We start from the raw sequence: 27,164 nt of genomic DNA, 5'->3' as shown, positions 1-27,164 counted from the left end.
AAAACCTGTTAAGGAAATCTCATGCCGATAGGTCTATTCAAGGCAGTCACATCACAAGGGTTCAGATTGGATTTTATTAGGTAAATGGTGTACTCCCCTCCTCTGAAACAGTCATGCTTGCCCATTTGGCCAATGAAATACCGTTTTTGAAATTTGAAATTTTGAAATTTGAAATTGACTGTAAGACAACAGCATCAAGCTCTTTCAGGCGTGCCAAATGTGGGCATGCCATCTTTTTGCCAGCTTGGCAATGTATCGTGCCAAAGGGGACCAATCAGACCAAGATCTCCATAATAGTTTTTGGCAACAGCCTGGACTGGATCATTCCTGAGTAAATGGTGAAAACTGTATTCACACAGGAAGCTTGACAGGGCTGCCACCAGTATGTGAATGTAATGTTGCTTGCATAACTTCACACGTGGAAAGCAGTATTGCACCACAAGGACAGGAATAGGAATCAAGATGTCCCACCCTTTCTAGATTTATCATGTATGTACAATAAGACAGTGTGCTCAGGGGTTGTTTCAAAACTAATTTATTTTTCAACAAATGGTTGATGATTCTTGAAACAAATCTACAGAAGTCATTCAAAAAGGGGGATTAATATGTCATGGAGGGACACAGATAAAAACTGTTTATCCATTTCTCTTTCTCTCTCTCTCTCTTTCTCTCTCTCTCCGTCTCTAGCAGAATGCTTCTTGTCTCTTCCTAAGGTTTTTTTGACCGGTTCACACATGGTCTCAGACACTCTCCTGGACCCTGCGGAATTCAAAGACGCTCCCCCTCTCCGGGAAGGTCTCGCAGGGGCGTCTGCGCTTGATGGGGGGGCTGCCGTTCCCGTCCTCTTGGTCCTCTTCGTCCTTCCCATAACCCCCTCCTCCCGGGGTGTACAGACAGAACATGTCCTGCAGACAGACAGTAATAGTACAGACAGTGAAAATATGTTCATATTTGGAAAGCCTGTCGTATTGCATCAAACCGGAAGTAACTTTCGGCTAATGGCAACTTGCTGTTAACTTTAATGTAAGACCTTGCTTTGGACATTACTTTGTCCTCATTTTTTTCTACACTCATTTGCACCGTGAACCAGCAAATCAGGAATTTATATTATTGTCAATCAAACTAATTTTCAAAACTTATCCATGTTGCCATTCAGCATGAAGGAGATTCCAATATTTGCCTTGTTAGAATAACCTTCCCACTGACATTTCTTTCAGGCTCAACCTCACCCTACCCGCACCAGTAAGGCAATGCCTAGGCATCAGTCAGGCCATGTGCTGGCATTTATGTCAATGTACTGTTAGTCAGATGACCAAGCACAGTCAGGGAGAACAGCATCAATACCAAACAGACTCTGGCTAATCATCTTTGAGTGAGATGAGTGTTCAGACCAATCCAAACCAAGCTCTGTTCAACTGTTTACTATATACAGGAGTGGTTCTTTGATGAAAGACCACATGGATAGATGTCCCAAATGCTGATGAGACCCAAGACAGCCTTACCCCTGCCTCCAGGTTCACAGTGGTCTTAGAACCCAGGTTCAGGACTCTGCCGTCAACCCTGTGGAGAAGGTTCAGCCCGGGGACTCCAGGCTCCCCGCCTGCAGGAAAAAGAAAGAGAGGGAGAGAGGGATGGAGGAAGCCAGAGTGGAAGAGTGTGTATGCGTGATAGGACGAGGTAGTCAGGGAGCACAATCCTCTAAATGGATGAAAAACAAAAACAGCAAAACAGAATTCAAAGGGGAAAGGTCAGCAGCAGTGAAGTTACCATGGAGCCCGTAGGGTCGCGTGGAGCGCCTCTCCGTCAGCACGGACAGGACCACCTTGTCCCGAAACAGCAGCTTCCTCACCACCCCATCACCACCGCGGTACCTCCCCTCGCCCCCTGAGCCAGGGCGTAGGGAGAACTGCTCCAGGACCACTGGGTATCTGGCACAGAGACCAAAACACAGGATTGGAGTCACTGCACACAATATTATTACATTACAGAATAGCAATTTTTTCAGATGCTGTTATCCAGAGTGACTTACATATTTTACAATGTACTGCAGGACATTAATTCAACCTTTGAAACTGGGAATGTCCAGACAATTTAACAGGCCTGTCCCAAAAGACATGGTCATTTGTTGAATCAGAGGAATGTGACGGTACAGTACTCTTCTATACTGCAATATGCTGTATCTTATTGTGCTATTACATTATATTATTGTATCCAGACTGACCTACATAGGTTACAATTTTATCCATTTATACAGCTGGATATTTACTGAGGCAATTGTGGGTTAAGTAACTTGCTCAAGGGTACAACATCAGTGCCCCATATTGGAATCCAACCAGCAACCTTTCAGTTACCAGCCCTGATTCTTATGCTATGCTGTTGGGGATAAACAGTAGTTAAATGGGTTCATCCTAAAGGTTCTGATCCAGGATGTATTTCTGAAGGAGGTGCTACACTGCCACTACCACTATGCTACACACTCCTGGGTGGAGACTGGCACCAGTCTTACCCATTCCCCGGGGTCTGCCCACCTCTTTTCCAGAATCTCTGGATCAGTGATGCGTGTGTTTGTCATGTGACTGTGGACTCCGCTCCGCCCGTGCCAGCCTGGTCCTGCCCCAGCTCCCCCGGCAACCGTCTCATAGTAACCTCCCCTCTCGCTGCCAAATGACACGTTGTTCATGCAGCCCTGCGGAAGAAAGAGAGACAGAGATCATCTATGATATCATAATCATCCAAGAACACTCTGTTCAGCTCATGATTTGAACGTCTGTCTCTGTCAAATCTCTGTCAAATCCAACAAACTGTTACCATCTGTATGACCAAAATTGTCGCTCTTTGTCGGACATTTTCCTAAACTGACAGCCCAGGCGTTGCCCAAGTTTAATTGAACGTAATATAAAGGTGATGCTAAACCTCAAAGTTGATCCGACCCATCTTGCAGTTCATGACTCACACAACCCTAGCTGGTTTTGGAACACTGACTGACTGACTGGCTGACTGGCATTGACCAACCACGAAACATAAGTCACCTTTATGGTGTTGTGCAGCACAGATGTGTAGAGTCTATGCACATTTGCTGTCCTTTATACTATGTGGATGGGCTGATGCAGTGGGCAAAGAGAAGGGTATCACCCATCCAGATGATTCATAGATCAAAGAATCTGAATTCAAAGGTCTGAGCCCATGTACCATCTGTGCAGCATGATGCCCTAAAACACAAGACCAATTTGTGTGTGGACTGTGTGCAGGAAGGCAGCATTGAGACGCTCCAATCGGGAGCTGCTGTGGGTGGAGCTCTCCCTCTCACCTGTGAAGCCGCGCACACCTCGAAAGCACGGAAAATGACGTCCACCACCCTCTGTGATGTCAGCACGTTACCGCCCACCACCGCGGCGTTCTGGGAAGGCTGGAGGATGGAGCCAGGTGGAATGATGACTTTGATGGGGGTGAGGCAACCCTGAAACACAGAGGTGTGAAAATATGTGTGAGGGCTGAAGGATGGTCAGGAGTTAGGAGTCTAGGTTCAATATGAAGAGACAGGGAGCAGAATTTCACCAATAACTGGGTAGCAAGCTTACAAGAGTAAAACAGCAAAAAGCTTATTGTGTTTGAGGATCATGGACAAAAAAGGCACATGGGGGAGTTCTGGAATAATGTTTCATGAAATCCACCTTGTTGTTTCTTGGGATTGGTTTAAATACCATGTTATACTGAATCAAACCTTCAACTATTGTTCACCTAGCTCAAAAAGATGTCCTCTTCACATTGTGACCACATCTCCAGGGGTGATCATCATGCCTCTCTCTTCACCCCTTCTCTCTATTGCCATCTCTGCCCTCTTCCTCCTCCTCTCCCTCACCCCTCACCACCATCTCACCTTGTCTATGCCCCCTTTCTATATCTCTATCCCCCTTACCCCCCTTTCTACCTCCATTTCCCCCTTACCCCCCCTTTCCACCTTCATCTCCCCTTCTATGTATATTCATAACCCCATGACCTCCTCTGCCTCCCCCATCTCCATTTCCTCCTCACCCTCTCTCCTTCCTCTCCTCCTCTCCCACTCTACCTCCACCCCCTCTCCTCCTCCCCCCATTCTCTATCTCGATGACCCCAATGCCTCCTCTATGCCTCCCCTCTCTGCTCCTCCCCCTACCCCCCCCCCCCCCTCCATCTCACCTGGTTCAGGGGGATGTCCTGTCCCACCATGCAGCGCAGGCAGTAGATGAGGGCGGAGAGGGTGATGGCACGAGGAGCGTTGCAGTTGCCCCACACCTCTGTCCCCGTGCCCGAGAAATCGAACACCGCACTGCCCTGAGGGAGGCGACACAAAGGTTGGGGAGGCATTGTACAGGATATATGAAAACTGATAAAGACGTTGTGCTTGTATGTGCAACACTGGGATTTGCAAATGTTTTTAGCTGAAAATTGATCGCTTTTGCACTTGTAGCACTTTGCACTTGCTACTTGTCCTGTGTCTTTTTGTGTATTTTTAATGCTTATGTAATTTTCATTTTGTCTGAGACTTGGTGTGCTGCTTTTCTTGGCCCGGTCTCTCTTGTAAAAGAGGTTTTAATCTCAATCGGACAAACCTGGTGAAATAAAGGTTAAATAAAAAAATAAACAATAAATAACATTGTAACACTATATGAATCCAAACAGTAGTGTCTACACTACAGGGTAAGCCGTCATTGGACAGTGACGCTTCATGAACCCCAAGTGGCTGTAGTTATCGTGTGCTATTATTATCTCATTGATTTGAACCATTCACACTGTTTTGCTGTAAACAACAAAGTCCTCTGATTGGTTTAAGCAAATCGGTGACTGACTGCACATTGAAGCTTCACCCATTATCGGGTTCAAGAGGCCTGTCTCTTCTTTTGCTACAGGTAAGCACAGAGCTCAACAAGTTTTGTCCGGTTCCATACTGTAAGGTTGCCACGCCCACCTCTTCCTCATTGATCTGAATCCGCAATTTGATCTGTGTCCCGTCGTCCATTTGATCCTCTGCTTCCACCTCCAACGAGCCCCTCTGTTGCCGTCGGCGATGAGCAAACTCTTTCAGCATGTCCCGCACAGCCAGTTCTGCATTACTCTGCATGCACACAGAGACACACTTTAACTGCTGAGCGGACACAAACCAAACTGGTTTGTAGGCTCTCTTTGAATCATGAACGTTATTAACACTTCACCACATTGGTAGCATATTTCAAGAGATACATTGCTCGGGAAAAGCAGAGAACAAAAATGTTCCCACAGACACGGAGTCAGCAACACCTCCACCAAAATACTAAGTGACATTAAATCACAGTTGTCTTGCTTGCTGAAGCTCACATCTGACATTCTTGGCAATCCCCCACTGTACTAATAAAACATGTTTTCAGCTTTTCAGCAATGTCACAGTACCACCAATGGCATCTAGTGAAATTGTGTGAACACACTGAATTTGGGATTTGCATCCAAAATCAAACGTTGTACAAATCACATTCAGAAAGGTTGCCTTGAACCCACACTGGGGTCTACATTGAACCGAACACAGTTAACACATGCACAGAGCAACACAAACCCAAGACCCCTCTGCTGCTAAGAGCCTCAGGTTACTGTCAGCAGATGACACAGGATTCAAACCCTGGCTGTGGGCTCTCAGCTTGCGCTCTGAACAAGTGCTTTACCAAGTCACTCAGGAGCCCACACGCTCTGAGTACTGAACCGTGCCAGTTGTGTGCTCCCTCACCTGAATGTATCCCATGTACGCCTGCACCACCTCCAGGCCGTAGCAGTCGATCAGCTCCCCCACCAGCTGGCTCCCTCTCTGATTGGCCGCCACTTGTGCCCGCAGGTCGGACAGGTTGTCATGGAGATTGCGCGTCCCGGAGCACCCTGGGTACTGAGCGGGCGCCAAGAGCGCAGCCGTTACCTCTGAGGTGGGGAAAAAGGAGGGAAAAAAAGAGTGAAATTGAGAGAGTAAAAGAAATAGAGAAAGTGAGAGAAAGAGAGATAGAGAGAGAATGTAAGCACTGCTCCTGTTTCACCGTTTCAGAATATGGACTAACACAGCATAATAGCTTTACAGTCTGCATGGTTTGGTATCTATATACTACCCGGTGGAACCACTGTGGGTAGCAGTTTGTGACAGCTTAACCTGCACTGCATCAGTAAAATACCCAGCTGTATAAATGAATAATATGTAACAATGTCGGGTCTGTAACTTGTTTGAGATGGTGGGGTCATCTAAGCAAATGAATAAGGTAACAGAACAGCAGCCTCTGGACTGCACTGCAGTGTTGGTTCAGCTGTGCTATCCAGCTGAATCCCTCACACGTGGGATACAGGCTGACTGGCTGGCTGGTTTGATTCCCTGCTAAAGTACTGCTGCTGTACCCTTGGACAAGGTACTTAACCCACAATTGCCTTATATATCCAGCTGTATAAGTGGATAACATGTAAATATTATAAATTATGTAAGTCATTCTGGGTAAGAGCGTCTGCTAAATGACAGTAATGTAATGTAATGACTAACAATTTCTCATTTGATCTGACATCAGTGCAACAAACTCATCAGTGCTATGCAAGTACGTCACAGATTTTAAACTTATTTTGGTGGATTTTGGAAATGCTCCTCATGCTAAACTCACAGGTGCAAAGTTATCCTCTTCCCCTTTACCTGTCTCTCTGTCATTCATCTCCCTTACTCATCAGTCCCCCTCTCCCTTATTCCCTTCCTTTTCCTGCATCCCTCTCTCACCCTCCTCCTGGAAGACCCCGCCTGTGACCAGCTTGAAGGAGGTAAAAACAGCGCCCTCCTGCTGCAGGGAGGTGGAGTGCGGGGGCATGGAGCCTGGAGTTATCCCTCCAATGTCAGCGTGGTGGCCCCTGCTGGCCACAAAGAAGATGGGCCCACTCACACCCTTTCTGAACACCTGAGAGAAAAACATGAATATAGAGAGACATCACATACACTAAGTAACCTATTCATGGGGGTCAGGGTAGAGGTAGGGATATAGAGTCAAAGTAAAGTCAGCCTAGAGGTAAGGGCTCTAATTGAAGAGTAGAGGCAGGGATTCAGAAGCAGTTTAGTGAGAAAGACCCAGAATCAGGGAGCTCAGCATCAGCACAGAGGCAGGACCTCACAGTAAGAACTGAGGTAGAGTAGAGGGAGGGGCTGGCAGTGAGGACTGACACAGGGTAGAGTCAGTCAGTAAGTAAGAGCACAGCTCACCGGAGTAATGACGGTGAGGTCCGGGAGGTGACTGCCTCCTGCACTCGGGTGATTGCTAAGGATCACATCTCCTTCTTTCAGATCATTCCCAATAGCTCGGATCTATGGAGAAAGAGGGACAGGGGGAGAGAAAGAGAAACAGACAGAGGGTGAGAGAGAGAGAGAGGTAGAGGCAGGGTGTTATGGAGAGAGAAATGGGGAGAGAGAGACATAGAGGGAGGAGGAGGAGAGAGAGAAAAAAGGGAGAACAGGTGGGGGGGGGAGACAGAGACAGGAAGAGGGTGGGACAGAGAGGGGGGAGAGGGAGAGCACGACAAACAGAGAGGGACACAGAGAGGCAACATGTAGGTGAGAGGCAGAAAAAGATGTTTTACAGTGCAAACACACGTCACCGCTCTCCTATGGAATGTGCACACGGAGCAGCCCTGTAAGTGCGACCCGTATGCCTTTACCACTGGGAGTCTGCCGTGGGCTCAGTGTCTCACCTGGTACTGCACTGTCTCCTGCATGGCCCCCAGGTGCACGGGGATGTGGGGGGCGTTGGACACCAGGCCCCCGTCGGGCCCAAACACGGCGCAGGAGAAGTCCAGCCGCTCCTTAATGTTGGTGGAGATGGAGGTGCGCTGCAGCACTCGGCCCATCTGCTCTGTAGAGGGGCGTAGAACAGGACACTTCAGTGTGTTATACTACTATGCCCTGCGCACAGAGCTGTCCTACACACCCTGAACAGCCATGTGGTGCAGGTTCATACATCCGTCTGTCTTGTAAGTCATAAACACTGCCCTGGTTTTAATGTATCTAATGTACTTAATGTAACTAATGGATTTAAACTGTCTTTTTCCAATTCCCTCATAGCAAGGGTCTCTCTCCTCCCCTCTACCTCCTTTCCTCTTTTTTCTCTCTCCTGTCTCCTTCCACCCTTACCATACCATACCAGTCCTTACTCTCTCTCCCTCCCTCTGCTTCCTCTCTGCCCTCCATCCCTCTCTGTCTTTCCCTCTCTTCTTCCTCACCGGCGATGCTCATGAAGCGATGAGAGAAGATGGAGAGCTGCACTGTGTTCAGCTCCGTGCCCAGGACACACAGCTGGTCCGCGCCCACGGCGATGCACACGTCGCCCCCTGCTGTCATCTGGGCCACACAGCAGGGCTCCACCAGGATGGTGCTGAGGGAAGCAACAGACAGAAAAGGAGGAATGGTCATTTCACTGTGTGTTGCAAGCACAGAGGAACCTTGTTTCCAACTCCCTCACGTATTTCAACACCAGTGATGGTTGCATCAGATTTCAAATCCGAGGTCTGATCAATGGACACAGCATGCAAACTGAGTTACATACATAAAATACACGATTAATCTGTCCAGCACTGCTAATATCTTTGGCTACAGCTCTGCATAGCATTTCACATCAATGGAAAAAATCTTCCAATGACCTTAAAAAGCTAACAATTAGCTTCTAATTGTCAAAAATACATGTTTTATCCTAAAAACAAACACTTGAAAATGAGCACAGGATAATCCAGGTCTCAAACAATTATGATTACTATTATGGATTATCATTTTTTTCTTTATTAAGCCTCCTTTGTACCTCCATATTTGGCAGTATAATGGTGGGGAAATTAAGTGGGCCTTTTTATCACCCTTTTTAAGGCAGACACAGCTCCCCCCATGACATGCATAAGCATAGGATCCAAAATGGCTCCCTCTGGCTCTATGGCAGTGAGTCAACTGTCATACTGTTTCTACCTGAGAGGCACTGAGACAGTGTGCAGGGAGGCACACACCTGTTCTTGTCAATGATGATGGCCGGGCCTCGGATGCTGTGGTCACACGACAGCTCCTCCCACAGGTACACGTTGGTGTCCAGGTAACCGTCGTCAAAGTAACACTGGGTCACCTAGAGAATAGGGAAAATGCTAATGAGGCGTTGTGAGAATCAGAAAAAGGGGCATTCTTGAACAGACCGACAGAATACTACACCTGTATAGTAAGACTTGAGCACTGCATAACTCTAGGAAGCACTCTGCATGCTGTCATTTGACTTTAGCAGTGAAGAGTGTGTCTGTACAGCCTGATCTGCTGCCTCACTGCCTGCTTGGAGTCTGCGCTCCTGTGCTTTTCAAAAGACAGTCTAATGATTACTTACAGCCCAGTAAGCTATTCTGTTACTCCTTCCTTCACAGCTTGAAAGGTCTAAAGTACAATTCATTCTCCCATAAAAGCAGCCAAGGATGAAAACATGTAGGTCCAGCAGAAATCATAGAAGGACGCTGACCCACTGCTGACGCTCATGGTGATAAGTCACATGATATACCAACCCCCCCACTACCTCAACACCCCGCTCTCGTACCTTCACGGGTCTCGGGGGCCCGTGTACCATCCTGGCCCTGGTCACTGACTTTATCCCTGACTTCCCTGACCCCCTGACCCGGATGTCATCCACCATAATGGGGCGATCGGGGATGGTGAAGCCAAACTCCTTCAGGTACCTGTGTGATAGAGAGAGGATGTGGATGACGATGATGATTATGATGATGATCATGAAGAGGGGGAATAATATATCTATGGGCAGACAAGAGGTCATGGTGAAAAAGGAGAGGATAGATGTGTTCACATGGAGGAGTGTAGATACAGACAGGGACATGCACAAAGTTATGACCCTGAGTGTCCAACACTGGAGGAAGACTTGTTTCTCATAGTATTAGTACTGCAACGACAGCAGAGAAACTATTAGACATCAGTACCACAGATATTCTATATTATGAACAGATGTTCTCTCTTAGACCACACCCTTTCAAGAATGTCCATAACAAGCCAGCAAATCAGGACACTGATATCTTCAACAGAGACAGAGACAGAACGTTCAATGTAAAGCACAATGAGATGAATGAATTATCTGTTCCACATATAGAACAGCTGCAAAATCAGGGTCAGACAGAGCAGACAGATCAGACAGATTCAAGTCCACACAGTCACAGATCGTACGCGAACACACATACTCAAATCACACAGAAAAACCACTGACACAGACACTAACACACAGCAGATGGACACAAGTGTTCGTGTTTAATCTTATGTAACATCTGTACCATATATATTCAACATATATATTCAAATGTGAATAGAGACACTGTCTCTGAAACATCACACCCATAGAGGGTCATTGACAGCTAACAGCTGCCTAGCTTTGATACCAGTCTTTATGTCTTGTCCAGCTAAAAAGGGGTGCACTACTTTGAGGTTCAAAAGCATGAACATGGTGGTACCGCTTGGTGAAGGCCGTGCGGAAGTCCCCGGATCGGCAGGAGTGGGCGTTGCCGGGGTGACCGGCAGCCGTCACCATGAGAGCGCAGTCGGTTCCCTCATAGCGCAGGTGGAGGAAGACTTCAGTGCTGATCTGAGAGCTAAGACAGGAAGGGAGAGATCAATGCTAGCAGGCCTTGGTGACAGTGGCAGGGGTTTGCTATGTGTGTTGTGGTGTCTGCTTGTTGGGGCTATGGGGATAGGTAGTGTGAGTCTCAGTGCTGCAGGTGTTGGCAGTATAATGTTTGTGTGTTGGTGCAGTGGATGTTAGCGGTATAGTGTCTGGGTGTTGGTACTATAGCGGTATGGTGACTGGGCATAGCAGTATGGTGTCTCTGTGCTGATGCAGTGGATGGTGGCAGCATGGTATCTAGGTGTCGGGACTATAGCGGTATTGTATCTGGGCATAGTAGTATGGTATCTGGGTGCTGGTACTATAGTGGTATAGTGCTTGTATGTTGATGCAGTGGATGTTGCTGCTACAGTGTCTGTGTGTTGGTGCAGTAGATGTTGGAGGTATAGCATTTTGGGCATTGGTGCTGTGCATAGTGCTGCCACCCCGGTGGCAGTACAATACATAGGTGTTGGTGCTATGGCAGTACAGCACCTGTGTATATGTACTGTGGTGGTATAGTGTCTGTGTGCTGGTACTGTGGCGGTGTGGTGTCTGGGTGTTGGTGCTGTGGATGTTGGCAGTGCAGTGTCTGTGTGTTGGTGTTGTGGATGTTGGCAGTACAGCACCTGAGTGTTGGTGTTGTGGATGTTGGCAGTGCAGTGTCTGTGTGTTGGTGTTGTGGATGTTGGCAGTACAGCACCTGAGTGTTGGTACTATAGTGGAACTGCATGTGTGCACTGGCTCCGGTGCATGGACTGACCTGGAGAAGCCGCGGGCCCTCAGGGTCTCCTGGCAGTGCAGGCTGAGCTGCTCCACTCTGCTGTCCAGCTCCCGGAAGGAGCGCGGCTCGTACTGCAGGGAGCAGGGCTCCTGCACCTCCTCCACCACATCCGCCAGGGCCAGCCCATAGGCCGACAGCACGCCGCTGTACCTGCGGGAGGAGAGAGGGGTCACTCTACCCTACACACACATACAGACTCACACACACGCACAGAGGGCACATCACTGTACCTGAGGGAAGAGGGAGGAGTTACTCTACCTTCGTTTAAACACACATACACACTCATGCACAGAGCACACCGCTGTACATGAGAGAGGAGAGGGGGTTACTTTAAACATTTACACACTTACACACACATCCATACACTCTCACAGAAATTCACACACATGAACACATGCATACATATACAGTTACCAAGCAGCTCAGATATCCATGCACTCACACAATCACTCTTACATACACCCATGCAACAGATACCAGCAGCCCACCCACAACACACACATGCACAATCCCTCGGTCATACATGCACAGCTGCATGCATACCAGAGCAAACATAAAAACTCTGAGCAGGAAGGACTGGGGGGGTTTGCACATGTTAAGGGCTCTACATGCACACAGCCTGACATTGTGCTTCCCCACACATGTCATCATCATACACCAAGCCGGGAGATAAAGGGCAAAGTGGTATCGTGCGAGCCGGGGATAAAACTGTCACGCATTCCGGGATGGATGTCCGCCCATCCGCGGAACATTCGGACCACCTGTTTCAGAGTCATAAATCATAACCCCGGCGATGGGAATATCTAAAACAGAGCCCAGAGCCCCGTCGCGGGGGCTCGGCTGTCACGGCCCCCGCTCGGCAACGTGACGGCCGCCGTGAGGACCCGCTCACGCCCCCCCCACCCCCCTGCCCGCTGTTCCTTTCGGTGACATCACTCTTCTAAATCGTCCCCCCTCACAACGCCACCCCCGCCACCACCGCAACCAGCCTCCAGCCTCCAGCCTCCACTTTCCTACAACACAGCGGGACTTACTTGTGTATGAAGACAGTCTTCATCCCCAGGGCCCGGGCAATGGCGCAGGCGTGCTGGCCGGCCGCTCCACCGAAGCACGCCAGCATGTGTTGGGACGTGTCGTGTCCTTTGGCCTTTGGGAGGGACAGGAGACCAACCGTTCACGCAAAGCTGTGACCAATCCGCAGCAAATGCAATGATCTCTTTTTCAAATAAAAAGGGGGGAATCTAACACTAAGACCCCCTGCTTAAGCATCAGTTTGAGAGAGGCCCGCATTTGAAATGAGAAACCAATGCGGGATTCTCTCTCAGCACCTTAGTGAGGCAGTGCAGTGACAGCTGTTCTGTCTTCTTAAGAAAGTGGCATTCCCCCCCTCTACTCCATAGTTTTGCCACCTTGACTTTGTCACTCAAAGTACTGAAATACTGAAAATATCTGGCTTCAATTTCTTATTTTTTTTACATTTGAGAAGAGGCCATTCTAAGACTGAGATTAGGATCTCTACTATAACATCAAAGGACCAGAAAAATGACATAGTTTCACACATGCAAAGTTTTGTCATGTCTACATTTGAAACTCAAAGAGCTGACTTCAGGTTTTTTTTCCTTGCCTGTGCATTCTGAACTGAACAAGCCTGAGGACTTTCCTACATATTTCAGTAGTGCAGTATATCATCCTTATTACTCTGTGGATTGTGCCAGATACCTGTGTCAGGGCTCTGATTGGGCGACACATGGTCTCATTCGCCACCCGGATGAAGCCCATGGCAACCTCCTCCACACTCATTTCTGATTTGCTGCCCTGGGCATTCCCGCTGTTTGATTGGCTGCCTCTGCTGGAGAAGGCGTGCGACTGGCCAGTGGACAGGAAGTGGTTGATCTCACGGGTAAGCTGGCGGAAGCGCTTCATGGTGTCCTCGGTGGACAGTGGCTCGTCCTCTCCTGGCCCGAAGATCCGCGGGAAGAAGGAGGGAAGCAGGCGGCCAAGAGCCAGGTTGGCATCTGTGACAGTGAGGGGGCCCCCTGCAGGACAGGATGACCTATTTAATTCTTCAGCATATCTAGACATACTCGAGCATGACATTCCAGGCCTTTAGGCCTGCATATTATTACGCACATACAGTACATCTCGTGGCACTATTAATACAGCATACGCAGTCACGGACAGGCACACTGCTCTGAACGCATATTTACTGTACAGAGACAGACCCTTTGGGACTTATATGTTATGATTTTAGGAACCAAGTGCAAAGGCAATTTACGATCTGCCCCTGTCAGATTCAATCTTTCAAAATCAGAAATTTTGTTAGAATTTGAATAAATCAGAGCTCATACGGAAATTAGCTCCAGCTCTTTCAGCACTTCCTGAACTGAGAAAGAGAGAGAGAGATTTGGAAGATGGCAAAGCAGATCTTATATTCATAAGACTAGCAAAGCCATTTCAACTGAAGTGGACAGAAATAAAAGAGGAAAAAAAAACAACAGAGAGAGAACAGCTGCAAAGTCAGCCTGACAAAGAACAAAAGAGCATGCACGAGAGAGAGAGAGAGAGAGAGAGAGAGAGAGAGAGAGAGAGAGAGAGAGAGAGAGAGGGAGAGGGAGAGGGAGAGGGAGAGGGAGAGGGAGAGGGAGAGGGAGAGGGAGAGGGAGAGGGAGAGGGAGAGGGAGAGAGAGAGAGAGAGAGAGAGAGAGATGGAGTGAGACAGAGAGAGAGGGAGAGGGAGAGAGAGAGAGAGAGAGAGGGAGAGAGAGAGGGAGAGAGAGATGGAGAGAGACAGAGAGAGAGGGAGAGAGAGATGGAGAGAGAGAGAGAGGGAGAGAGAGATGGAGAGAGAGGGAGAGGGAGAGAGAGGGAGAGAGAGATGGAGAGAGGGATAGAGAGAGGGAGAAGGAGGGGGAAAGGGAGAGGGTGAGAGAGGGGGGAGAAGGAGAGCAAGGGGGAGAGGGAAGGGGGGAGAAGACAGTATGGAAGAAAGACACAGAAACAGAGAGAGAGAAGAGTTAGAGTGAGAGAGAGAGTTCTTTATTACAGATGTGTGCATGTGCTCTTACCCTTCCTGTAGCAGGCCGGACCTGGATGGGCTCCTGCTGACTCCGGGCCAACCACAAACAGCCCTGACCTGGGGGAGACACATGAGGCACCGTGACTGGGGTCCCAAGTCTTTACAAAGGAGAGGACTCACCGGTTAAGTTACCGCTGTGTTTGCAAAGACAGTTAGGGAGCATTGGTAAAGACATTACAACTACTCTTCTTGTGTAATCGTTTCCCAAGACAGCTCACAATGAGAAAAGCATCCACAGAACTTTACATTAAACAGCCATTTATGATGCTCAGGTGGCTAAAGGTTCTTCCTTGGGTTAGCGTTAAGCAAGCTAAGGCTGTTAAATAAGAGAGCTGCACACAACAAATAAATAAATGGCATATAAACACAAGTATGAAAATTATAATTTCAAAGTTTGACAGCATGAAAACTGCTGCAGAAGACCAGGTTTCTGTACTGAATAACTGCCCTTATGCCTGACCGTGGTATGCCACCACAAAGTCCACAATGAACACAGAATGCTGTTGGCCAGTCAATGTTTGAATCCATTGGTCACAGTATGCAGAACTATAATTTAATTGTATGATAAGACACCCTTATCCTGGGGAACCTAGCGAGTATTTTACCTTCTTGCTCGTTTTAACACATAAATATATAACGCCATATATATTTATATGGTATATAGTATATATTCATTATATATACTGAAGCCTTCCAAGTTATGTGCCTTGCTCATGGCCCAAATGGGAATAAAACCAGCAACCTTCTGCTTAAAAGCCTGATTAGATAACTCCACCACTAAAGAGCCCGTCACCCGGGAGACGGGTCCGACCTGAAGAAGAGCCGCGACCCGCCACCAGCCGCCACCGTGTTGATGTCGAGCTGGGGGGCCTGTAGGGTGATCCCTGCCGTACTGGCCTCGAACACGTGCTCGTACTGCCCCGCGTAACGGCTCACATCCGTGGAGGTGCCTGAGGTCAGAACGGGGGTAGAGAAAGAGGTGCGAGGAAAGAGAGGGGCGAACAATCTGTGAGATGTGTGAGATCACTTGACACAAAACTGTAACCACACAGTACCCGTCAAAAGTTCTGACACATCTGCTTATGTTAATGGGAAACATGCATTCAAAGACATTTTGCTCTAAAGACTTATGCTTAAATGCCTGAAATTTATTTCTTGGACAAATATAAATACTGAAGTTGATGCCTATGTATGAATTTTTGGCTACTTTGAAGAATTGAAGATTTGAAGATTTGATTTTGATTTGTTTCATACTTTTTTGGATTTGTGTTATTTCATGGTTGCGATGTCTTTACTATTATTCTAAAATGTGTAAAATGGTAAAAAATAAAGCACAAAAGCTGTGTCAAAACTTTTGATTGGTACCGTACTCCTCTCTCTCCCTCACCCTGTCACCACCCCCACCCCAAAGTCAGCCCTACCCATCAGCCCCCCCCCCACCCAAAACTACTGTTCTACTTCCCCACCTGGCTCTCCTTACTGGCTTCCCCTCTCCTCACTCATCAGACTCAAAGGGATCAAACGGGCTCTACTAGCATGACAGCACTCACCCAATGTTACTGACACATTTCAGGCCATACGACATGCATGACCACCACCCCAGTTTCGTCCCTCCTGCAAATAAAAGATGATATCCTCCCACTCTCCTAAATTTCATTTCGCACCACATTTCTTTTCTTCCCCTTCTTCTTGTGGTCCTCAATTCTCAAGCATTTCCCAGCACCCCCGTCCTGTGCCTTGACTCAGACACACAAGCACCTCCACCCCTCTGACTCCTCCTGGGTAAGTCTTCTGTACTTTCTCCCCCAGCCCTGCCTTTCCTGGTCCCTGCTTCCTTCCAGTCTACTGTCCCCCCACCTCGCCCCAACACACACAGTCACACAGTAACAAAAAGCTTCCTGTCCTCACCCCCCATGTCGAACCCGATGATGGGCTTCTTCTCCGTCTGGCTGTAGGAGGTGATGGCATACCCCACCACGCCCCCTGCCGGGCCGGACAGCACCGCCCTGGACCCACAGAACTGGTCCATGGGGGTGAGACCCCCATCGGACTGCATGAACAGCACATTCACATCCTGAGGGAGAGGGTAAAGGTAAGACACATGTGAAAGAGAGAGAGAAAGAGAGAAAGAGCGGTCTCAATAGTCTCACGTGTTACTCACTGAGTAGAAGTGTAAGGGAATATGCATTTTACTGTATCTGTCTGAATGTGTACACCTGTGCACGTGCACATGTATGTATGCGTGTGTGTGTGTGTGTGTGTGTGTGAGTGAATTAGGGCTAACATTTTACTGTATCTGTCTCCATGTGTACACCTGTGCATATGCATGTGTATGTATGTATGTACTGTATGTATGTGTGTGTGTACGTGTGTATGTACGTATGTATGTGTGTTTTTGAATGAGGGCTAGCAACAGAGAGGAATGTTTGTCAGACTGGACAAACCAGACCAGCCACCCCTCCCATCCCCCCTCTTACCTTCAGCCCGCCCCTGAAGCCGGAGGTGAAGCCCCTCAGGTACTGGCGGATTTTGGGCGTGAGGTAGGCGTCGGCGCAGACCGTGTAACCACGAGGCACCGCCCTGATCATGGGCATCACCTCGCTGGACAGGGACACCTGGGTGAACCCCAGCCTCCGTGCCAGGGACCCCACCACCTGCTCGTGTTCCGACCACCTGGGACACGGAGGGGCGGAGGGAGAGACAGAGGGAAAGAGGGAGAAAGAATGAGAGAGGAGAAAGAGAGGGAGAGCAGGAAGCAGGGAGGGAGGGAGAGAAGAAGAAAGAATGAGAAAGGAGGAAGAGACAGAAAGATCATTCATCTGTTGTTTACTATGCAGTTAAAAATCCTGAATGAGGTGAATACTACATTTTAGTTTATTTCTCTTACCTTGAAATCGAGTTACCTTGACTTTCCGCAAATGCAAAGAGGAAGACCCAGTTCTGATCTTGTGTGGTCATGACAGCCACCCACAGGCTACAGTGTGTGCGTGTTTATCATTACAATTACAACAGCTAAGCTCACTCGTAGCCCCTTTATTACATTACATAATTTTTTCAGCCTAGCAGGCTTAACAGCTTACATTTTTGACATATCTACTTATAGAGCCATATATTTTACTAATGCAATTCAGGTTAAGAGGGGTACAACAACAGTGTGCCACCAGGGAACTGAGCCCACACATTTAGGTGATGAGCCCAGCTTCCTTTACCACTATACCGCACTGCTACCTTTTTAGAGTACAACAGCAATAAATGTTACTGACTTATACAGTGTTATCATGCAGTCAGAAGCAGAGAGACTAGGCTCTGTACAGCAAAAGAGGCCTGAAGCTTAACGAGAAGATCAGACGACGAAAAGCCTCTTTCTGGCCAGCCTATTTGGGGATTTGGGGTGTAAGGGGAGGGGTGCTGGTAATCTGACACCAGAAGCCACAGACGGGAACACAGACGGGCTATCTGGAGCTCTCCCTGCATGCAGGACAAAGTGCTCTCCGAGCATACCGCATATTCACTGATCAATGCAATAACACTTTTGCTTTCGTAAGGCTTAGCTGGGACCAAGCACTAGAATCAGTGCAGCCTAACGATGGGTTTGGTTCTGTCTATATGTGACCTACATTTCACTACACTGAAAATGCTTCTCTGTTGAAGGCGTGAGCTGACTCTGGGCCTACAGGGCAGCAATACCTGCTCTCAAATGCTCAAATTAAAACACTAAATCTACAACTGGCCCACGCAGCACAGGGAAGACAACTTTACTTCAGGACATTAATGCAACCTGGAGAGGTGCACAAAATTTAAGAGGCCGACCCCAAAAGCTTAATTTGATAAATCATAGAGGAATTTGACAGTACAGCACTGTACTATACTGTATTGTATTATAGCTTACAGTGCAGTTACATTACATTATTGTCATTTAGCTGATGCTCTTACCCAGAGAGACTTTCATAGGTTACAATTATATCCATTTATACAGCTTAAAATTGACTTTTTGCAGGTAATTGTGGGTTAACCTTGCCCAAGGGTACAATAGCAGTACCCCAGCTGGGAATCAAAGCAGCAACCTTTCAGTTATGCACCCTGCTTCTTATCACACCGCCGCCCTGCCATACTGTACTGTAGCGTACTGTGCTATACTTTACTACAGTGTGTTGTACTATACTGACGTGTAGGAGTGCAGCAGCAGCACAGCCAGGCTGGTAATCCCACGCGAAAGCACTCCCCTCAGGTCACGCTCCACCCGCTGCAGGTCCACCTCACGCCACACCTCCAGAGCATCCCCCGTACTGCCTGGGGATGACAGGAGGGGAAAAAAAAGATGTTAATGCGAATAACACACCCCTACCCATTCAGAAACAGGACAAACAGGCAGCAGACTGCCTCTGGCAGGCTTAGTGCCTTTGTGCATAACCAGAGCCGAGCAGGCAGCCAGGTACTTATTCACGGTTGGAGTTTCTGCACAGCACTAGTACCAGTGCCAGGGTGCTGGTGTAGCAGCTGAATCAGTAGCTAGTTTCTCTTTCCAGCCCGTAGATGGCTGCTACTGTGTTGACTTTTAGCACATCCAGATTCTACAGCCTATGTGCATAATGCATGTATACAGTGCCTGGGTCAGTGTGTGGCCAATGTGTGTAGTACCTGAATTAGTATGCAATGTATGTGTACATTACACAGGTCAGTGTATAGTGTACATGTAAAGCAGCTAGGTTGGTGTTTAGTCTATATGTAAAAACATTAGGTCAGTGTGTAGAATATGCATAGGACTGCTAGGTCAGTGTGTAGCGTAGTGTATATCACACCTGTGACAATTCTGTTCGGCTCTCTCCCTGGCACCTGACATCCCTCCTGATGCAGAACCACCCTCTCATCTACCTCAATGACCTCCTCGTACAGAACCTCCGGCATAGACACCTCCTGCAACACACACACACACACACACAGATAAACAGTTTTGACACATGAGCCTGGGGTTTACAGATATACAGTACAAAATGCATTCTATCACTGATTTAATAGATGCTTGTAATGACAAGTGCATTAATGTTTTAAAGTGTTCTTTTTATATGGTTTATCTTAACCTTAACCACAATTTGGTTAATGAATCGCATCTGAAACAAACACAACCATTTACCATTACCAAAGTTCTTGACATTCTTGTCCTTAAGTCTGCAAATAATGGTTGACTTGCACCAAATCCCCCACCTTGACCCCACCAACTCAAACCTTTGGTACTCGCAGATTCAAATGATCTTTTCCTAAATGAATGCTGTCGATCAGTATTTCAATTCAAGTATTTAATTTAAATTTGAAAGAGTTTCAGGGGCGCCAATCAACTTCCGGTCATTTTCCAGAGCAAACAATGACCAAGGATTCTCCCTACCTAACTAGACTATTTTCAAAGGAAGAAAAATTTTGAAATTCTGAGAGAACTATGACTCCAGTGGTTAAGTCAGTAATATTATACAAGGAGATGAATGAGTTTTGATAATGGCCTTCACAGCTCCAGGTGTTTGAAGCTGAGCTGAGGAAAAAGACCCTATAAAATCACTTCTTTTGAAGAACCTTCCGCTTTGTAGTTTGTTTGAACTATCCACATAACTCTCTCGAGACCATTCCACCCAACTGCTTTGTTTCAGAGGAATTAAAAACAAACAAAATACGGGTGGAAGCAAAATGGAATTCTGCCTTCAGTGTTTCAGGCCAACATCCATAAACAGTATGGCAATTGACTCTCAGATTAAAAATGCCATTAATGCCATTGATCACCACAGCTTCCTGTGCTGGGCTCCAGCATATTCACTTCCCAGGTGTGAACACTGAAACTGTGCCCTTGACCAAAGCACTCACCTTGGTGGGCTTCAGTCACAAGTGCATTTGTGCAAATGAATATTATGCAAGAATATACACTATGTAAGTCATCCTGTAAAAGCTTGTCTGCCAGGTAAATAAATCTAGCCATATGTATGATTTGGGGTTATGCCCTGGTGCTACCAAACAGTGCTAGTTAGAATGAGTTTAAGTACACTTCTGGTGTAACTTAAGTTCACAGCAAAAAAAAAGCAACTAGGTCGGAAAGGCTAAGAGTGAAACTGATAAATGTTCTCTAAAGCTGTCAATGGTACACAGAGGAAGGGGCAAACTCCAAAGGCAGCGTGTCTGAGCTGCCCATGCTGGGTTCCCTCCACAAACACACATACACACACCCACACACACATTCTGCATTCTACTGGTGGGATCAAGCCAGTGTATGTGTGTTTGTGTGGTTGCGTGAGTGTGTTTGCTGTGATGGATACCTGACATATTCCTGTATGTGTGTGTGCCATTTTACTGTAGTAGATATATTTCTGTGTGTGGAATGTGTGTGTGTGTGTGTACAATGACCCTGAAACCTCCATGGCCTTCACTCAATAGAGTTTACAGCTCTGAGCATTACTGCTGAGCTACAGCTGTACTTCACATCTATCAATCCCAGATGTGGACCATAAACAAAAGCAAGACATAAAAGTAATGTGCTGAATGCATTACATTCTACCTTGTTTGTGACACTAAGTAAAATTACTACATCATAATCTTAGTAACTAAAAAAAAGAACAAAGTACACACCAGAATAACAGACTAAATGTACTGCCCATATTGAAGACTTATTTTACTTAACCCTACTTTTCGTCCCTTCTTTATATGTCCTAAACATTGACTACATTGACTGAATTTTTACCCAGTAAAGATCTACTTTCAACAATTATTTTTTCCAAACACAAGCACCAGAGCTTTTGTTGTAGAAAAACTGCTTTTTTGACAGATGATCTTCATGTTCATAACAGTTCATCATGTGATTTCTGGGGTTAGACACCTGCCTGCACTTCTCTGAAAATCAGTGCCTTCGGTACATTCAGTGATATTAATCGAAAGTTTCAGTTTACAAAGAGGTCAAGCATCAAAACAGCTTTTCTCTGAACACGCAAACATCACATCAATGCTACCAATACAGCAGCTACATGGACACACATTACATTGGTACAACGCAGAACCAAATAAAAAGCAATTTATTGTTACAATGCAGTACCAAATGTAAAAGTGTAATGCCAGCTGCTACAGCAATTTTTACAGAACAATACCAGCCTTACAGTGTTACACTATCAACAGGCCTGTGTAGTTTCAGTGTTTATGTGGGACCTTGTGGACCCCATCAGTATGTAGCATGTACGGTGAATGCACAGTGAAAATGACAGATCCTTAACTTGCAGCATCATCATCATTGCTGCCTATGGAGTGCCACAAAAAGGCGTGCACAGCACTCTGTTATAGTGCACTGCCTCAGCTCCCACGCCCCGACTCTCACCAGGTCAAAGAGTCGTGGACGGGCCTGGGTACCAATGTGCAGCAGGTCTCGGAATCCCCGGGTGACCAAGAGGGCGGTCCTCTCCCCCTGCCTTTCCAGCAGCGCATTGGTCGCCACCGTGGTGCCCATCCGGATCCAACCAATCAGGGAAGAGTCCAGGGGCTGGTCCCTGGGCATGACCCGCCCAGTCTCCTGTTGATGCAGGCCCAAAGGGAGGAGGGTTAACGTGACGATCGGCAGAGAGGAGAGCAGGCACATGTGTGCTCATATATGTGCACATGCTAACCGACACATGCACATGCACGCACACAGAAGGGAATGTCACTTAATCTGACTCCTCACTCTGACTGGTTTCCCCGAGTTGCTGATTGGCTTGCAGCCCAACCGCCCACAAACTTTTACATAAGGCTTTATCGCCCTCCACTGTATATACTGTCCTGTCCATCTGTTTCTCCTTCCACCAACCTTTTCCTCTCTTCCCTCAACCACGCTCTCTCTCTCTCCTCTCGCCTCCATCCCTCTTTCTGCTCCCCTTTCCCCCGCTTTCTTTTCTCCCAGCTCTCTCCAGTTTCCTTACCTCCTCCAGGACTCTACGGATGCCCTCTGTGGGGGCATCCTTGTAGTTTTGGGGATCATGTGACAGCAGTTTGAGGACCTTCTCTCGCCCATCCGGACAGCGGGCAAAAACATCAGTGAAGGTGCCTCCACGGTCGATCGCAAAGTCAAACTTCCCCTTGGTCTCTGCCATCCTGAAGCAGAGGTAGAAGAAAAGGTTTCTCTCTATCTCTCTCTCTCTCTCTCTCTCACACACACACACACGCTTACATTCACACACTCACACTCATTATTAAAGAGTGACCTATGGTATCAGACAAGGGCAGTCCGTGGACAACTTGAATTGTTTGTGCTCTGATATCTACAGCAGCTCCACAGTTATCAAATACACACATTATTCACATTATGAACACTGTGCTAAGTGTTACTGGTGGTAAGTGAGCCACAAAGTACAGAGGCAGAGAACGGACCTTAATTTTAAAAATATCGTTAACCTTATTGCGATGATTTTACACGACCGATTAAGTCGTCAAATTAAATAAAATATATCGATTCCTTTTCACTCCATTGCATCTATTGTGGTGGCTCTGTCTTTGTGCCTTGTGAGAACACTTTAGATAACGTTTGTTAAAAAGTCATTTAAAATTAGAATACAGACCTCTGTGGAATAATCAACATTATTACGTTGCGATAATGTGCCCTCCTTTAAGTAAAACGCAACCATCTGCCGATGCGTGATAAGTATTTACTGACAGGCTAGTTAATTACAAAAGCCATGCTCAGCACCATCGCCAGTTTTGTTCTCTGCCGTTCCTATTCAAAACACACTGGGAGCGCAGACACCGCTTACAGTAGCGTTACATAACGCACATGCATAGCTTTTTCACAATTAAAGGGAACAAATGCGCATAATCTTATCCAAGTAAGTGCTTGATATATGCCAAACCGGGCGGAATAATATGTGAACTCTTGAGCACGATACATGTGGAAAACAACATAAATACAATAAAATCCAACAGGAAATACGCAAGGTGAAGCTCCCTTTTTTAGCAAGCTATGTACCGGAATAAATGGTCAACCACGTAAACATTTCGCAATATTGTGTTTAATTATAGCCTAACTGGTTAATTTGTTTATATTCGTTATCTACACAGTCATTAAAATATGTCGATGCTGAAACGTGTGCCACATATTTTGACCTCAGCCGAAATGTCTAAGCGAACGATCGATTTGTCCTCCTTTTATACGTGATCATGAGCTTGGACTCAAATTAGCGAAGTGACTTGTTAACTAGGTGGACAGTATTAGCTAACTGACCGGTTTTGCTCGCAGAGTTCAACAATCGGTAGCCACGTCGGCCAACACGAGCAAATGTTTCGATTTAACGTAGGCTGCTTCCCATATTCACCTTCGAAGATCGACTGCTAAACTGACAAACGCTGAAGCAGCGTCCTGTCAGCTTGTATGCGTCACACTGCACTATCTACAGCGTTTGGGCAACGGCGAATTCAAGTGTGATAAAAGGCGAGCTGTGGTAGCTAGTCAGCTTTGCTAAATCGTTAACAATTGGTTATTACAACCCTTATCGCTGGAGCTGGGTGATAATTATTGATGCACAAAAAGCGACGTGCAGCATCTCTTGTCATCTGCAACACAAAATCTGCATACCACCTCTGAACGTCTGCCTGTAAGGTTATGGCACTCAATTAACGATTGCTAGCTAGGTGTTTAGCTGGCTAATCAGAATGCAAAGCATGCTGTCTTGGAGTATTGCTAGGAGCTCGCCGCTGTAGCTGGACACACGGTTTGCAGCCGCGCGTCTGCTCCGTGCTCACATGGTTTAGAACCCAGACCAATAAATCGAGACGCATCTCTTTCTCAACAGCAATGCAATGTTTGCAGGTATACAGCCACTTACTGTTCTTAGTCACGGTTCCACCTGTCCCGAGTTCTGACTGCTATTTGTTTTTGCACTAATCCGCAGTCTTGTAGATCCTGCAGTTCGCACTCCTTGTCTGTCTTCCTCTCGTCCTTTCCCAAAATGAGTTGTCTAAGTTCACTTCCAGCGCCCTCCAATTTTCTGAAGACCGCACTCCACCCCCTTTATGCGAGTCCTTTATATACGGTAGGCGCAGCTAGCCGGCTACATTACGGCCGCCTGCTGTCCCACGTCATGCGCAGCTCCCATGCGTGACTGCAGTCTCCGTTCTGCGCAGATGGTAACTGCAAGGACGATGCGCGACCGACACAATAGCGCTGGCACAGTGCCACAGAGAATCCATGGATCAAGCGTGTTTCATTTTGTCAATAAACACCGTATGGCATAAGCCAATATTTTGTTTAAGCGTCTGAATTGCACATAATGCCGCAAGCCCTATGTACAAAGTCCCCTAATAAAGTGTGCTCCTAAACTACCAACAAAGGCACGTGGTTATTCACTCTGTTCGAAGAGCTTCCAAATACTAATCAAGCGAATCCAATACCATTGTGAATTGTGGAAAAAATATTTTCAGGGCATGAAACTCATTCAAAGGTATTCAAAGTATCACCTTTAGTACGGGTTTATAACGGAATTCAGTCAGATGGATTCAGATGTAATGTTACCTATATGGTTGTGATATATGCTAAATAGGGGAGCACGTTTGGTTTCTGTAATTTGGACAAAAATACAAGATTTGTGTTAGTTTTTTAAAAAAATTAGTATCCTTGTGCAACGAGCAATACACGATACACAACACAGATAGATGTCATTTATAACTTTGAAATGGAACAAAAGTTAACCGATGACAGAGCTGCATCTAGTTGGTGCTAAGTAGTCGAATCTTACACTAAAACTTGCCTGCTTTTTGTGAACAATGTAGGGGTTGGGGTGTTGTGGTTGATAAGTACAGGAGACGACAGTAAACAATAGCAAGGTATTTTTAAATATGCAGTAGGAGTGATTTCTGTTCTGCCTTACCATAATGAATAGAAGGAACACACTTTTTTTTTCTAACTATTACATTGTGTGGATTTGTATATCCTGTTCTTAAAAATGCTGAGTTATGTAAAAAAATATACATGAAAAATAACACATTCCTTAAACACACAGACAGAATGCTTATGCAACCTTAAGCACCAACATTCAATGCAGGAACTGAGAAGAGTTGAGTGGGGAGTAAATATTAATTATCTCTCTTTGGAGGTGGTTTGTGGGCAGACCACGGAGACCACATTGATAAGATTTAATCAGGTGTTAAACTGAGCGTGAAACCATAAAACATAACTTTTTGTTGTAGTACAAAACCATGGTCTTATTCAACTGATACAAAGTCCTGAATCCTGAGTTGCCTAAAGCAGTAGAGCGGGTCAGTGTGGACAAGTGAAATTGTTAGGGTTTAGTTTACTGTGCCCTTGCCGACCAAATCTGGCCTCTAATTTGAACAAAATGACCACACCTTCACACCTGCCAAATAAACATTCAACAACTTTACAGCAATGATTGACACTTAAACTCATGGCACATAGTATGATGTAGCAGGCCAACACTTTTATGCGTTAGATTTGTTTTATGTCTTATGTGTTCAACACTATGTGCCTCTCACCTCACATCCTGCAGTGGGGTGTGGAGCAGGAATGTGCCGGCATGAACATGGCCATTCCAGCAGTGATCAGCGTGGGCTTTGTGGAGGACATATCGCTAGCGTACTCATAGCATGTGAAAGAGTGTGGGGAGGAGGAGACCACACAAGGACCACCTGGAGCGCAGCAGTCATGACAACATGGGCCTAAGCCATGTGCCGGGCAGGTGCACATGCCAGCAGTCTCCGTGGTGACCAGAGAATGGGGCGTGGGATGTGGGCCCACAGGATGCATTTTGTTCCCCTTTCTTAACAGAGGATTTCTTTTTGCATGACATCCTACAATCCTGATTTCAGCAGTCACTTCCAGGCCACTGATGGACAGACGACACCTGAGGCTCCTGCCAGTCTTGCTGTCTGTGTAATGCCTGTATCCATTCTGTTCCGTAGGGATATGATCCTCAAGCATTTGCTTGTCCTTTGCAGACAGCATTTTTTTTTACAGGGTTGTTAATCACAGATGATGTTTCTCTGTGTAAAACTTTAATAACACAATACTAAAATAATTTCTGAACAAAATATTATTCAATACATCCAACTAATACATTATTGCAATAAGACTTACATAGTTGTGTGTCTATGTTTGTGTGTAGTGTACATGTTTGTCAAAGTTTAACATATAACTCACTATTTTTGAATTTGTTTTTAACTTCATTGTAACTTATTTCACAGCTTAATGATAACACATCAGGGGCATCTGAATATGATGCATTTCCTGGGGAAGACAAAATAAATGAACAAATAATCAATGAAAATTCTATTAGGCTGCTACTACATACATAATTAGTACATTACAAGACCTTTTGTTTGGACTGAAATTAAAAGTTTGTCCCACCCATAATCAATTAGGTACACTTATTCAGCTCAGCTGGTCACAACAAATTGACAAATAAAATAGATGTTGATATTGTGGCATCATGACATGTGGACATATTCTGTCACCATTAAGGTTTGTTCATAAAGTATGCAATGAAACAACATACTATATTTATAGTTCTACAAACCAACATGGACAATGTGATTAAGTGTAATGTTCTCTTCACTCGATCTCTCTTACCTTGTGTAAAGCACACTATGCGCCTACAGCCACCAGGTGGCACCAAATAAACCATTAGAAAAGGATTCGTTTACACTTTTGAATTATGTCCAATTCTGGTCACAG

General features: G+C 46.4%; 1 protein-coding gene across 1 annotated transcript; it reads right to left on the bottom strand.

Annotated features, from left to right (window-relative positions):
• Positions 1–660: 660 nt before the first annotated feature.
• On the bottom strand, positions 661–24,540 carry oplah (5-oxoprolinase, ATP-hydrolysing). The gene is made up of 27 exons (XM_036521846.1): positions 24,301–24,540; positions 22,405–22,576; positions 21,828–22,019; positions 19,288–19,402; positions 18,655–18,778; positions 16,966–17,161; positions 16,397–16,562; positions 15,300–15,438; positions 14,478–14,545; positions 13,132–13,448; positions 12,447–12,559; positions 11,392–11,562; positions 10,480–10,617; positions 9,564–9,702; positions 8,998–9,110; positions 8,230–8,381; positions 7,702–7,862; positions 7,217–7,318; positions 6,743–6,917; positions 5,732–5,916; positions 4,946–5,092; positions 4,177–4,311; positions 3,308–3,457; positions 2,529–2,686; positions 1,768–1,928; positions 1,503–1,600; positions 661–905 (listed from the first exon to the last, which is right to left on the bottom strand). Exons 2-27 carry the CDS (start codon positions 22,573–22,575, stop codon positions 741–743), a joined length of 3,951 nt encoding a protein of 1,316 aa, XP_036377739.1. The 5' UTR covers position 22,576; positions 24,301–24,540; the 3' UTR covers positions 661–740.
• Positions 24,541–27,164: the final 2,624 nt, after the last annotated feature.

This window comes from Megalops cyprinoides, chromosome 2 (assembly GCF_013368585.1).
Source record: "Megalops cyprinoides isolate fMegCyp1 chromosome 2, fMegCyp1.pri, whole genome shotgun sequence".
In the NCBI taxonomy this organism is placed as follows: Eukaryota; Metazoa; Chordata; class Actinopteri; order Elopiformes; family Megalopidae; genus Megalops; species Megalops cyprinoides.
This window is presented reverse-complemented; position numbering and strand designations above follow the sequence as displayed.